Genomic DNA, 16131 nt, shown 5'->3' with positions numbered 1-16131 from the left:
CTCCAGTCTTGAACCTTGTATTCCATGTAGCATCGACTCCAGTCTTGAGCCTTGTTTTCCATGTAGTATTGACTCCAGTCTTGAGCCTTGTATTCCATGTAGCATTGACTTCAGTCTTGAGCCTTGTATTCCATGTAGCATTGACTCCAGTCTTGATCCTTGTATTCCATGTAGCATTGACTCCAGTCTTGAGCCTTGTATTCCATGTAGCATTGACTCCAGTTTTGAGCCTTGTATTCCATGTAGCATTGGCTCCAGTCTTGAACCTTGTATTCCATGTAGCATTGACTCCAGTCTTGAACCTTGTATTCCATGTAGCATCGACTCCAGTCTTGAGCCTTGTTTTCCATGTAGTATTGACTCCAGTCTTGAGCCTTGTATTCCATGTAGCATTGACTCCAGTTTTGAGCCTTGTATTCTATGTAGCATTGACTCCAGTCTTGAGCCATGAATTCCATGTAGAATTGACTCCCGTCTTGAGCCTTGTATTCCATGTAGCATTGACTCCAGTCTTGGACCTTGAATTCCATGTAGAATTGACTCCGGTCTTGGGCCAGATTTCAGTTACCAATGCTCATTAGGGTGGAAGACAACTCTTGACGATGATAGTGGAATGAATCTACAATTCAATTATAGGTATATCTCAGACTACTCTTTCTTGATAATACATATGATATTATGTCAAATAGCTGATGGTGTTATTTATAAAGCCACATTCATTTTATTTTAGTGATTTATTTATTGCCTCCCTTAATTTCTTTTCACAGAATTGCGCAGCAGCTCCTGTGGAAATCCCGGAATCCCACCTAAGGGTGTCCTGTCTGGCACAAGGTTTGATGTTGGAGATAAAATACGGTATAGCTGTGTAACAGGATACATTCTGGATGGTCATCCACAGCTTACCTGTGTAGCGAATTCAGCAAACACAGCATCTTGGGATTTTCCCGTTCCTATATGTAGAGGTAAGCTTCTAGAATGTATCCATTGTAATACATCATCATGGCAAGCATAATGAATTATTTATCAAGGTTAAAGAATTATATAGATTCACACTCTAGGGATTTTCATATACTCTTCTCTTTATGCTAATCCGCTACAGTCATGTAATTTAAGCATTTTGTCCTGCTATACAGATTAAGAATGCACCTAAATGAAGGATTGTTTATTTGGCTAAATACTAAGGATTATAGAAATATACTGAATTTTACAATCTAAATAAATAAATTGGAATCTAATAATAGTAAATAAATAAATAAATAATAATAAATCTAATAAATCTGGATTTCCTGTCGTTTCATATCTGCCCAAAGTGCCAAATTTTCCCAGGGCTTCAGGAGTCCTGGGTCCTCTGAGCCCTGGGGTATATCCCAAGATCCACCATTTCTCTCCCACTGCTAATTACACTTGGAGGAAAACAGAGTTTCATACATGGTGCTCAGACTCATACTGCAGTACACTCTGGCAGCCAATCAGATCTCTTTGCAGGAAAGTATGTGCTGTCAGCAATTGATAGTTTAGTGTAGCGTCTAAAATCTGTTCTGAAGATAACCCTCTACAAAGGGTGGTGTTGCCCGTATATTTTATTATTTACACTGTACAAGAAAAATAGCAGAATGTGATTGGTTGCTGTGATTGGTTACTATAGACAATGTCTCCTTTTTCTACACAGATACTTGTAAAACAGATTTCGTAAATATTTCCCATTGTATATAAGCAACTACATAATGTGGTCTTAGAAACAAGACCCTGTTCTATACTGATCACAAGGAGATGGTCTAGTTTGTATGACAGCCTCCAGAAAGGGGTTCTCATTGTATATTGTATATCCTCACTAGCTCCAAGAAAGGGGACTTCACTGTATACTGAATAAAAAGGGGATCCACAATATAATGACCTAGACAAATGGTTTTAGTATGTATACTGGCTGCAAGAAAAGGGTCTAGTTTCTTATACTAGCCACCAGAGGGGTCTGCACTGCATGGAATCCTAAATACATTAGTTCTATTTGTATACTAGATCCATACATGTTGTAGATAGTGGACATGTGAAATCTGTCAGTTAGAATACTGTACACCCAATTGGTATATGCATTGGTCATCAGGCCATCTTATATAACTACCCTAATATAAAGTTTATTGGCTTAATGGCAAACACAATCTTATTGAAACACATAGACACATTTTTTTTTTCTTAATTTAAAATGAAAATGTATGTACAGCCCAAAAAGATTGCCTGAAACTACATATAGCCAAGAGTGGCATAATTTATGTTCCAATAGCTGCAATGTAATTATTTCAGATGCTGTCACTACAAAAGCAGCTATAATTAACCTGAATTAATTGTACTACAGCAAGGCAGCATATGTATTTCATATCTCTGGATTGAAATAGTTTCCACCATCCTTCAAGTTTGAAACACTAATAGTGGTAAAATCTCTTTGATGCGATAGGGCAGTATGTTAGCACAGTGGTTAGCATTGTTGTCTCACAGTGCAGGGGTCATGGGTTTGATTCCAACTAGAACCCTATCTTTATGGAGTTTGCTTGTTTTACACATGGTTGTGCGGGTGTTCCTTGGTTTCCTCCAGTTCTCCAAAAACAAACTATTAGGTTAATTGGCTTTTTATGTAAGCTCCTGTGGAGCAGGTACTAATGTGAATAACTACATATTCTTTGTATAGCTCTGCGTAACATGATTGGTGCTATATAGATCAAAAATATGTGCTATATAAATAAATGATAATTGTAATAATAGTCTCCCATATTAGACAAATTTGGTCTCATGATATTTTTTGTTCTCCAATATCCCAGACTCCATGAAACTGGGATATAGATTGTAAAATTGCTCCCATCCGCCACTCTTTGGTTGTGTCCTGAAGTTGTCCTACTCTTCAAACAGAGCTTGATATTTTGATTGATAAATAAAACTGGTCATACATCACAGTGCCTGGATCTCCTGACAATATAAATGATGAATGACTGGTGCTATCCACCAATCAGAGTTGTAGAAGCTTTCTTGTGATTATGATGACTTCCCTACACAGGTACAGATTGTAGAATGACAGTGAGCGATCGAAGGACCAAACAGTAAACTATTGGGCGCCAATGTCTGCGTTGTGACACCACCAAAGATCTGGGGTCTGCATTGTATTTGCCACAAGAAATTTGAGGGTTCTGATTTGTATAAGGAAGGAATAGTAACAGCACTAATAACAATGGATCTCACACAGAACAAAAAGTTTTATATAAATAAAACAAAGGTCTGCATTATATAGTTTTCTCCACAATAGGGTCAACATTGTATCAAGACCTGAAGTCTGCGCTGTGTTTATTATGCAATCTATGTATTGTATAGTGGTCATTGGAATGATCCCTGTATTGTATAGTGGTCATTAGAATACTTCTTTTAGTATACAATAGGCATTAGAATGCTCTCTGGATTGTATAGGGGTCATTAGATTGTCATTGGAATGCTACCTGTTAGCATAATAGCCTTTAGAATGCTCTCTGCATTTTGAATTGTTTACAGGGACGAGTATTGCACTGAACACTGGTTAGATGAGGGTGCAATGTATTTGATTGAAGGTCTTGGAAAAAAAAACAATTTTAACACTTAATTGGCTGTGCAAAATCACACCCACAAGTTTCTGGCCATGCCCATTTTCAGTGCAGCACGCTTAAGTTTCTTCACCGCAGGTTTATGTTTCAGTGAGCAAATATTTTCACTTGTTATATATCTGTCTCCGAAGGGTGTCCATGAAAAGAGCTTTAGATCAATTCAGAGAGAGTTGGTTTGTGAACTACAAGTCTCCCTGAATGGGGGTAATATTTGGTACATGAATATAAAAGAATGTACAATATTTAAAGGACAGAATAATGAGACTGTTTTCTTTGGATATGCTATTCAATCTACTTCAATGTCTGTGCCCATAAACAGCGTCATAGGGTTAAATTCATGTTTTTATATCTGTTTTTATTAGTATGGAATTACTGTAGTTGCAGATAAACTGAAGGCCTCATTTACAACGTGCACTTGATGCACAGCAGAAAACATCTTGGCATTGCAAAACAGCACCTAGCTAGTCCTCCTTAGTGTGAGTCTAGGTGCATGTGTAGCCTCAGCAAGCTGGATATGTGCTTAGAGGCTGAATCTGAAGAGGCTCAAGGCCTGACATATCTGACTGCCTATCATAAGAACGGCAGAATGGGGGAGGGAAGGAGAGGACTATCATAGGCAATGTACAGTAGGGGCGTGCTCAGGGGTAGGCTGGGCTGGGGGGCAGGTAAACATCTGCTCCCCCAGGCCAGCTCCATAGTTTGGGCTGGGTCACAGGGCCACCTGCATTTTTGTAGAGTCTTGCCCCCCGGGCTAAAAGTTTCCAGTCCTCCTCTGGGCGTGCTGAGGCCACTCGCACATGTGACCAATTCAAGCTCAGGGCCTCTCAGGTACGTGTTTTTTAGCCGTATCATTTGCGCCAGCTACAAGGCAGGTGTAAGTGCCGAAAGATAGTGATAACGAACATGCTAGAACATGTGTTTACAATTAAGAGTAGCTGTACAAATTTGTTGTGTGTACAGTACGCAATAATAACATCCCAATAAATGTACTTCCTGGAAAAAAACATTATTTTTTTTTCAATGTATTTTTATGAATGATTATATTATTAACAGGTGTCAATAACGGAATATTAATTTCCTGTGCGTTCTGATGGGACTTTATACTATACATGTACGGTGTGTTCTGTCTGTCTGTATACGGCAAGTAACGCATAACCAGTGTGTACTTATACCCGCATTCCACTGGAAATATTTCTTCAGATCTGCTTATACTTGAATACAATCGTATGCAGTGGCGGATCCAGGGGGGGCGATCGGGGCATTCGCCCCCCCCCCTAGCAGCAATAAGCTAGGTCCCAGCCGCCGATCAAAACGGGAGGGGCGGGGCTAAGTGAAAGCGGGGGCGGGGCTAAATGTGGGCCAGCCAATCAGAGTGGTCCTAGCCGGCGATCACAACGGGAGGGGACGGGGCCAATCGCAGGCGGAAGGCGGGGTTTAACGCGGGCCAGCCAATCAGAGCAAAGGAGGGGCGTGATTATGCAAAATTGCCCCCCCTAAACATAAAGTCTAGATCCGCCCCTGATCGTATGTGCATGCAATCTCCATCAGTCACTTTGCGTTCCTTAATAAATTCAGGCCCTCAATGTGCAAAAGTGTACCTCTCCTTTTATTAAGTAAATCTTTTCCAACTTTCTTCAACAATGCTGCAAGAAATGGTGGAATGTTTGAGCACTGACTACATTCAGCTTTTCTATAAAAAAAAATTTTTTTACACTGTAGAGTTTGTCCATTTGGTGCACAAAACCTTCTCAAACACCCTAGCTGACATGCTTATTTTCTGGTATAAATGTATAAAAGTCATTCTGAAATTCCTCTTGTCTTTAAATGGCACTAGTATAATATAAGTAGAGCAGTTTTGACAGATTGACATTTCAAGGCTATTATACACCCAGATCTTTTTATTTTTTACATGGTATTTGCTGTTGCTGCTGTCATGCTAAAGTTGAGCATAAATGTGTTGTTTCATCTCAACATTTGTAGCTGTGTGGCCTCTATTTCTGTAGAACAAATTGTTCAACGCGCATTTAATAAAGTGCCTTTAGTTTAAATCTGGTTCAAAACCACAATAAATTGGGGACAACAAATCAAGCTTTGTCATGTTTGGGATGCAGAGTCGTACGTGATGTAGCATTGTCAAATTATTTCATATAAAGGACCTGATTGAATGATGGATGAATGGACAGACACATGGGGTGGATTCAGGTTCAGAAGTGGCATTGGAAATTTTTTGAATGTGGCCTTATATTTGCTGGCCAACACAAAAGTAGGCAGGGATAGCACATCATTATTCAAATATCTTAGGGTGCCACAATCCTGGTGATGGACCTGTCCCAAAAGAAGAGGTTCCACCTTCTCAGTGCCCTCTGTACTGGAAAATTAAAAAAATAGAATTTGACAACAGATAAGAACCACTTGGCCCATCTAGTCTGCCCAATTTTTAACCTATGGTAGACTCAAACCCTATTTGATCCTTAGTTATTTGTAAGGATATCCTTATGGCTATCCCAAACATGTTTTAATTGCTCTACTGTATTAGCCTCTACCACCTCTGATGTGAGGCTATTCCACTTATCCACTACACTTTCTGTGAAGTAGTTTTTCCTCACATTTCCTCTGAACCTACTTCCCCCAGTGTCAGTACATGTCCTCGTGTTCTAATACTTCTCTTCCTTTGAAGAATGTTTCCCTCTTGTGCCTTGTTAAAACCCTTAATATATTAGAATGTTTCTATCATGTCACCCTGTTCCTTTCTCTGCTCCAAACTATACATATTAAGATATTTTAGTCTTTCCGGGTACGCTTTTTGCTGTAGGCCATGCACCAATGAAATACACACATACACAAAAAATGCACCTATGAGTGCACCATGTAAAATATAGTGCAAGTAACTACTTTGGCCAATACAGTAAGATTTGGAAGTAAAGGTTGATGTACAGTTTGAAAGAAAAGCAGATGCAGTGAAGGAGGGATAATTTACGGAGGGAGAAACTGATTTGCAACATTTTGTGTTTTCAAGTGGTCGCACCATTCTAGTGACCAATATACAATAGATAATACAGAAAGCATCCTTGGGATTGTCACACAATACAGAGAGTTTCCTTATGCCCACCTCAGAATGCAGAGAGCACTTTGTCAGTGCCGCTCAATGCAGAGAGCACTTTGTCACTGCCGCACAATGCAGAGAGCATCTTAGTGACTGCAGCACAAAGCAGAGGGAATCTTAGTGACCGCCGCACAATGCAGAGAGCATCTTTGTGTCCGCCGCACAATGCAGAGAGCATCTTTGTGACCACTGCACAATGCAAAGAGCACTTGGTCACTGCCACACAATGCAGAGAGCATCTTAGTGACCACCGCACAATGCAGAGAGCATCTTAGTGACTGCAGCACAAAGCAGAGGGAATCTTAGTGACCACCGCACAATGCAGAGAGCATCTTTGTGACCGCCGCACAATGCAGAGAGCATTTTTGTGACCACTGCACAATGCAAAGAGCACTTGGTCACTGCCGCACAATGCAGAGAGCATCTTAGTGACCACCGCACAATGCAGAGAGCATCTTACTGACCGCCGCACAATGCAGAGAGCATCTTTGTGACCACTGCACAATGCAGAGAGCACTTTGTCACTGCCGCACAATGCAGAGAGCATCTTAGTGACCACTGCACAATGCAGAGAGCATCTAAGTGACCGACGCACAATGCAGACAGCATCTTTGTGACAGAAGCACAATGCAGAGAGCACCTTTGTGACCGCCGCACAATGCAGAGAGCATCTTTGTAACTGCTGCAAAATGCAGAGAGCATCCTAGTGATCGCCATACAAAAAACGAAATTTTCCTCCTTATTCATATAATTTTACCTAGAATCAATATTCATAGAACTCACCACCTAGAGATTACAATAGGAGCTCCAGTGCTCTTCAAGATCTGGGGGTCTACACATTTTTTGTGGGCCAGATTAAACGAGAGAATTCTGCCCCATGCTGAACATGATGGGGCTGATATCACTTTATGACAGATGGAACCCTGTTATAGTATGATTAGGCCAGCTTGGTATATCTTGGTGCAGGGTGCCGTTTTGCCCCACACTCGTTGTCCTCCTGCATTAGTGGCTATAGCACTGGTGCTGGTTAATTAATTAATTTAAGGGAAGGAACAGTTTTCATTTTGTAATTGTTTTTTTATATGCAATAAAGAAACATGCTGCTGCTGCTGATGTACATCGGTATGTATTTTTACAGGATTTCTCTGGGAGCAGCAACAGATATGCCTATTAAGAGTCTACTAGGAGGTATATTACTTACCTATGCACGATAAGTAACTTGCACTTGCATAATCACTGAGACATCTATCCAGGCATCGGAAGTGGCATGTTCAAGTTACATTTAACTCTAAATTCCACTTTGGTTTTCTGTTCATGCATGGTAAAGCAAAGCAGATTGGGATTTTTGTCTAACTCTAAATCAGATCTCTAAAGTTAACTTTGTAAGATATTCTATTGTTCTACTCTATAATAACTGTTGTTTTTTATTTATTTTGTTTTTCTTCTCGAATGATTCTATAGACTTTGCAGTCTTTGAAGTAATATTTCAAAGTCCTGGTATTCTTTGAAAATGTCTTCAAAATCAAATTGAGATGTGATACTTGACCAGGTGTGCAAACTGAAGGAGCCCAAGAAAAAGCCACAAGTGTTTATAAAAGTACATTCCCTGAGGCAAAGCACTAAGAATCCTAAAAAGAAAATAAGGTTTTAAAGTGGCTTTCAACGTTGACCTTTAAAATAGTGTCCACAACTCTATTCTTCGTAAAGGGCTACAATGCACTCTCTGAAAGAATGCTCCATTGGCATCTGACTGTCTCTGAAGATAATCTCACAAAGATTCTGATTTTCTTCATTAAAAACTGATAATCAACTTTTTAATAGTATCAAGTTGTATATCTGCAACTTGAATTTTAGTTTGTCTGCCAGTTTTGAAAGGTGTGTGTGTAGTCAAAGGGGCAGTACATGTTTGCTTGTGATTCACGGAAATCAATCATGTGATCCTTCTTCAGCCCAAGACCAATCATTGACCAGAGTAAGCGCTATAAAATTTGCTGACGCTATATAAATAATTGATGATGATGATAGTCTTCGGATTAGAACAGTCCCCTCTTTCAAGCGTCTTTCAGTCATCAGGAGCAGAAATCAGATGCAACCCATTTAAAATATATATAATCTAAGAAAGGTTTCACCTTTGATCACTTATCTATTGCATCCAATATACTGTACATTCTCAGGGAAACAGAGCCACAAATGTTTTTGTGTTACTTATGCAAATATTGTGATTTGAATGGAAAAAAAGAAAAAAACTTACAGCACTGTAGGTCCAAACTCAACTGAATTAAACTATCTTAAAACAAAATCACTTTAATATTTTTACATGCATTATTCAAAAACATACAAATACTTAAAAGGCATACACCATATGACTCGCTCAGTATACATCAAACACTGGTGCAGGAAAAGTAATATTATAAGACCAATTATCCTCTACAATAGAAAACATAAAACTATGGGAGTGAGCATACTGGGATTATGTTTAACCCTGCCCGTAGGCAGGGCCGGATTAAGGGAATGGAGGCCCCTGGGCTAAGGGGCCCTCCATTCCCCTCGAGGCCCCCAATGTGAGCCGTCCGCCGCCCCCCACCCCCCGCGAGGACCCCCCCAAGCACTTACCTGTCAGTGCAGTCCTCCGTCCCGGCGCGCTGTAAGCTCCTTACTGAGGAGATCTCGCGAGAGTTCATGAACTCTCGCGAGATATCCTCAGTAAGCAGACTACAGCGCACCGGGACGGAGGACTGCACTGACAGTACTCAGCAGCATCGATCGGGCCAGGGGCGCCCCCGCCCCCGACCGATCAATAATGCTGCTGAGGAGTTTGAAGGGCCCCCTGGATGCCCGAGGCCCCTGGGCTATAGCCCAGTTAGACCTCGGGTTAATCCGGCCCTGCCCGTAGGACAGTCCTGATATTCCCAGTAATTTAACATGGGTTAAATGAATCACCTAGACAAATAGTGGGTGAAAGACAAACCCTTTTATTATATCTATGACAGGCACAGTACACAATATAAGTAGATTTATTGTTCCGCAGCATCGTACAGTAAGGAAAACAATACATACATAAATCAGGGACATACAAGGTAGACAAAAAAGATGCAGACATGAAAACAAATGGTATGAAGGACCCTGCTCATTAGAGAGCTTACATTCTAAGTGAAAGATGGCACAGCTGAAACAAGAGGAGTAAATGTGTTTCAGAGTGGAGATTGGGACAGTTGTGAGGATGCATTAGTGTGAATAGTGTTATCGAGGATAAGTTCACCTCTAAAAAAAGAGATGGGTCTTCAAAAAGCGTTTAAAGTTATGAAGGCTGTGGAAAAGTTTGATTGAGCATTGTAGGGAATTCCATAAGTGGGGAGCAGCACAGGAGAAGTCTTGTAGGCGGGAGTGAGAAGTGGTTAATAGAGACGAGACAAGGCACACGTCAGAGGTAGATCTAAGAAGGCAGGATGGAGAGTATTTTGATATGAGATTTGAGATCTATGCAGGGGTATTGTTGAGGCCTTTGTAGGTAAGGGTGAGCAATTTGAAATTGATTCTGACAGGGATCATATGTGCAGTTCATCTGCTGCACAGTGTTGCAGCAGATGAGCAGTGAGAGAGGAAGATCAGTCTTGCAGCAGCATTTAGGATAGATGGAAGTGTGAATATATGGGTGTCAGGAATACCAGATAGCAGGAGGTTGCAATAGTCAAGGCGGGAGATGATGAGAGAATGGATAAGAGTTTTAGTAGCATGTTGAGTAAGAAAAGGGCATCTTCTGGCAATGTTTTTAAGATTGTGTCAGGACTGGGAGAGAGTCTGAATGTGAGGAATAAAGCAGAGGGTGGAATCAAGTGTGACACCAAGCCAGCGGGCTTAGGAGACTGAGGAAACTGTGGAGTTATTGACAGTGAGGGAGATTTGAGGGCAGGTGGTGACTCTGACAGGAGGGAAGATAATAAGCTGTGTTTTGGACCTGTTAAACTTTAGGTAGTGTTGGGACATCCATGTGGAGATAGCAGAAAGACAGTTGGTTACACAAGATAGTACAGAAGGAGCAAGATCAGGGGAAAAGATATAGATTTGGGTGTTATCAGTGTAGAGGTAGTATTGGAGCCCAAATGAGCGAATTAGTGCCCCAAGAGAAGAGGTGTATAAGGAAAATAGTAAAGGGCTTAGAACAGAGCCTTGTGGGACCCCAACAGATAGTGAGAGTGGAGTGGAGGATGTGCCAGAGGTAGAAACACTAAAGGAGCAGTTTGATAGGTAGGAAGTGAACCAGGAAAGAACTGTGTCATGAAGGACAATGGAGTAAAGGTGTGTCTAGAAGAAGATGGTGATCAGCAGTGTCAAAGCAGCAGAAAGGTCCAGGAGAATGAGTATGGAGAAAATGACCCTTAGACTTTGCAGTAAGTAGATCATTGATCACTTTTGTGAGAACAGTTTCAGTGGATTTTTGGGGGCAGAAACTTGATTGCAGAGAGAAGAGAAAGGAATGAGAGGAGAGAAAGTGAGACAGGCGTTTGTACACTAATCGCTCAAGTAAATTGGAGGGAAAGGGGAGGAGAGAAATAAGGCGGTAGTTGGAGAAAGAGGCTGGATTGAGAGATGGTTTCTTTAGAATTTGTGAGATGAACGCTTGTTTAAAAGAGGATGGAAATGTTCCAGCGGAGAGAGACAAGTTGAAGAGGTGAGATAGGGTTGGGCATGCAGTGAAGGAGAGGGAGCGGAGAAGTTGGGAAGGAATAGGATCATGGGGACAGGTTGTAGGGTGAGATGAAGAGAGAAGTGCAGAGACTTCATCTTCAGTTACTGGAGAAAATGAATTAAGAGTGGATTGGGGAGTTTATGTAAAAGTATGTAGAATGGATGGAGTGAGTGGAATTTGGTATCAATTTTGTCTTTGAAATACGTAGCAAATTTTTGAAATAATAGCATATAAAAAACAATATCCTTGGGTTCACCACATGGGTGGGGTACGTAATTCAGGCACTGGAAATGCTGGCAAGTTACATGTCGGCAGGATAAATGCAGATGCTTCCATTGTGCTGACAGGATCCTAATGTCAGGGCTGCGAATCAATTATTGTAATTAGTGAACATACATAAAATTAAACAAATACTTATATTCGTCAAGAATATCTGTCCTCTTCTCTTGTGTTAATATTCATTCAACAATTTTTCATTGTGATAAAACATGTGTAAAAAGAGAGAAAAAATATACAAACATAGTGTAATACCATAGTGAGACACTGATATGATACACTTCAAACTGTGTAACTAATGTGGTGAATATTCCAATACTTCTTCTTGAAGAATATAAGTATTTGTTTCAATTTAATGTATGTACACTTATTCCACTAATACAATTGCATGATCACTAGCGCTGGAGACTCTCAAATCTATATATATCTTGTGTTATCTGGGAGGTGTGTGTCCTCCATAGAGTGATACAGCTGCCACTGTTAGGAGCACAGCCCTGAGTTTAATATTCTATATATATATATTTTGTAGGTTCCTAATGTCGCTAGTGTGATTTGTGACATTGACAATGTTGCTAATCACAATGCCGACATTAAAAAAGTATGGAGGCGGGTCCGGTGTATTGCCGCTAGACCCGTCTCCATTACTCATTTAATGTTTGCATTGTAATTGGCAACATTGTCAATGTCACAAATCACACTAGTGGCATTGAGAACCTGTCAGCACAATGGAAGCTTCGGCATTTAGTCTGCCGACATAAACTGTCTGCAGGTTAAGTGCTGGCATTTCCAGTGCAGAAATTCTGACCGCCACCACCACTGTGAACTCCATATATGGTTTGGACTGAGCTCAATGTCTTCCTGCTTTTCAAGTCAACAAATAGTACAGTCTGTTGAGGCTTCAATGTACACCGGTCCTGGACCAGTCTGATAGGAGTTGTGAATCCTAGTCAGCACTCTCCTGTAGAGTGAGCCCCTCTGCCATGTATCTGTCCTTTTAAACCATCTCACTTACCAGGGTCTGCCCGTGGAACTCCCCCAGTCCTAAGCTCACTTGCAGGCCTCCTATCTGCGTATAGATCCAATGGCCAGGAGACATAATACAGTAATAAAATACAAAAACATGGTTAGCACACTACAATCCTAGCAAAACTAAACACAGTTTTGAAGACACAAGAAAGGGTGTCCATAAAACTAAACCCCCAGCTCGTCACAAAGGGACAGTACCATACTAGTGTTGGATAACCATAAGGTTTACGATTTTCTCCAATGTCAGTTAATTTAATGTGTTTGAAGATATGTGTGATAGTGTAGATTTTCAAAGCAAACTATTTAAATAACACATAAAGACCCATAAATAATAATATCATATACATCAAAAATGAAAAAAAAAAAATAATACCAAAACTAATCATATAGATAAAATTATATGTATAATTGCGACCATTCTACCGCGACATAAAATAAGTTTAAAAAAAACTTACTCCAAATAAATTGAAAATGAACCCAAAACTATGTATAACCTAATGAATGCACTACACAAAATAATATTATTATTTATTGAGACCTCGCAGATGAACTGTATTGACTTGGTGAATCCAATAAACTATTTGCAGCTTAAAATGATCATCAACCCTATCAGTCATCTGTATATGCTGTAAACCTGTAGCTCTCAGGGTCACTATTATGGCAGAGTGTAAAATGTCTCGGTATGAGCAGGGATCTTATTAATAATATGTTTTCCATGGATCTCCTTTACAATGGTCTAGTTGTTCTTCCCGCATTAACACTTAATCTCCGTGCCATTTTCGAACAACAGCTTGCCTGGCTTTTACTGGCTTGTGCCAATTACGGTAAGCTGAACAATTCGTAGCAAACTTTCCATAAATATAATAAAACTTTGACAGCTTTGCTTGAATTTCATATTCTATTCAAGCTCTGCAAATTCCTTATTAATTCAGTTTTTTTTTTTCACTTGTATTTGTAATGCACATGTCCTTGAATACTTTTCATCATATTATTCTACATTATTCCATTGCAAAAGTAATGACATTCCTAAGCCGATTTATAGTTCTGTGCATCCAAGTGAATGCTACACTGAATATGTACATATTTCCGTTGTGAAAAGGTAAGGCATTGAATTAAATCTTTATGCTTTCACCCTTCACAACATAAACTTTAGCATATACTATTTAATTATGGATTGACACATTCTTTTTTTTATTGCTTTTTCTTTATCTGACATTATTCATTGTGTTTTATTACCACTAAATACCAGCATTTCCATTGTGGGCTCTTCTTAAGCTTCCCACGGACAGGTCATTCTTACTGCTGAGTGCTGGTGCTGGGCACAAAAATTAAAATCCAATTTAGCTACACACTTAGGAGGTGTTAAGAGCAAAGCAAAGAAAAGGAGCAATTTTGCACCTGGACGAACCATGTTACAATGCAAGGGGTACAAATTGACTTATTTTTTTGCACGCAAGGGATATACTGGCTGTTTTTTCCTGTAGCACACAAATACTTGATAGCTTTAGTTTTACACTAAAATTAAAGTTGATCTATGACATATCCCATATCCCAACTATAAATCTGTGCCTACATTTTAAATTTGCCTCCCCCTCTAATGCAACATGGTTTTGCCAAGGTGCAAATTTGCTCTTTTTCTTTGCTTTGCTTCTAGCTCAAAATCAGGCTCTTAGAGAACACGTCCAATGACATTATGCAACCAAAAACTGTAGTCCGCATTATGGCTTGGTGATCAGGTAAAAAGGGTATGCGGTAGCACGCATTGTTACTTTAAAGGAAGCTTATTTTCTAGGTGTGTTATACCTTCCACCATTGCCAAGTACAATTGTTTTTCAGTTAAGAGAGTCCCCATCCCCAGCATTAAATAATTCATATTCACATTTAATAAATAGCCCTCCTCCCCAAACTCAGCCCCATATTCAAGTAATAGTCCCAAACTACCCCAGCATTAAAGGTCCTGTCACCCTATCTTAATTTAATGGGCCCCACTATTAAGGTAAACATCCCATCAATAAATGAAATTGCCCCACCATCATTTCTCTATCTCTTTTCTCACACATTAGTGCAGCCCCCTTTCACACATTAGAGCAGACCCTCCTTCACACATCAGAGTAGCCCTCCACTTCACACATCAGAGTAGCCCTCCACATCACACATTAGAGCAGCCCCCTTCACACATTAGAGCAGCCCCCTTCACACATTAGAGCAGCCCCCTTCACACATTAGAGCAGCCCCTCCTTTACACATTAGAACAGCCCCCCTTCACACATCAGAGTAGGCCCCCACATCCCATATTAGAGCAGCCCCCCTTCACACATCAGAGTAGCCCCCCACATCACACATTAGAGCAGCCCCCCTTCACACATTAGAGCAGCCCCCCTTCACACATTAGAGCAGCCCCCCTTCACACATTAGAACAGCCCCCCGTCACACATCAGAGTAGGCCCCCTTATCACATATTAGAGCAGCCCCCCTTCACACATTAGAGTAGCTCCCCTTCACACATCAGAGTAGCCTCCCACATCACACATTAGAGCAGCCCCCCTTCACACATTAGAGCAGCCCCTCCTTTACACATTAGAACATCCCCCCTTCACACATCAGAGTAGGCCCCCACTTCACACATTAGAGCAGCCCCCCCTCACTTACCTTGTTACTACAGCCAGGCCGCGCTGATGGAGACTCCTCTCTGCTCACATGGGATGGCACCTGCCACATAGTGCACATTCCATGTGACCCCTGTACAGGCATTGGAAAAGGCCACACACACACACAGGGAGAGGGGGAAGGAGGAACTGATCAAAAGATCTGCAGCCACATTAAGGAACGTGGCAGATCCCAGAAGAGGGGCTGGCAAACTTTTCCACGCTGAAGACCCTCCCCCCTTCGCTGGCACCCGTGCCCGGCAACATCCTTTGTCACTCAATCGGGCTCTAGTAATAATCCTGGAGGACGTGAACCGGCCACTACACATAAGTAATTTATTTATTTATTTTAAATCCCCCCCAAAATCAGTCCCTGCAAATAATTTCTTGCAGGGACACAAATCCCAGTCCTTTCTACTTTTTAAATTATACCCCACAGGCTTTTTAGCTTATTCCAATAACATGTTCTTGAAAATTAAGTCTATTTTGGGGTTTCCACTTATTTTCTGTAAGTTCACGATGCTCAATATATTTCCATATGTAACCTCACAGCATCCCCATTTTCCTGTAGAACAAACAAACTTTATTGCAAAGACATTATTGAAACAAATGACTTGTTGATTTTCACTTGTCAACAAAGCAAGCAATCAATCAATGGTTGTGTTGTTTTGGGTAATTCATCAAGCAGTACGATAACTCACAATGCCCTCATTGACATTAAAGCCATTGCCTTGATGAGGTGAATGATGAATCTAACCAAGAGCCTGCAATAAGTCT

At 40.7% G+C, this 16131-nt stretch overlaps 1 protein-coding gene across 1 annotated transcript in view; it reads left to right on the top strand.

Moving 5' to 3' along the window:
• CSMD3 (CUB and Sushi multiple domains 3) overlaps nucleotides 1-16131 on the top strand; it is an 853424-nt gene that overhangs the window by 194825 nt on the left and 642468 nt on the right. The window contains exon 4 of the mRNA XM_075213978.1: nucleotides 768-962. Within this exon, the coding sequence (XP_075070079.1) occupies nucleotides 768-962 (195 nt within the window). The remainder of the gene's footprint in view (nucleotides 1-767; nucleotides 963-16131) is intronic.

The sequence above is a fragment of the Mixophyes fleayi genome, chromosome 5 (genome assembly GCF_038048845.1).
Source record: "Mixophyes fleayi isolate aMixFle1 chromosome 5, aMixFle1.hap1, whole genome shotgun sequence".
NCBI classification, from domain to species: domain Eukaryota; kingdom Metazoa; phylum Chordata; class Amphibia; order Anura; family Limnodynastidae; genus Mixophyes; species Mixophyes fleayi.
Note: the sequence above shows the minus strand (reverse complement) of the source record. Positions and strands in the feature narration are given on the sequence as shown.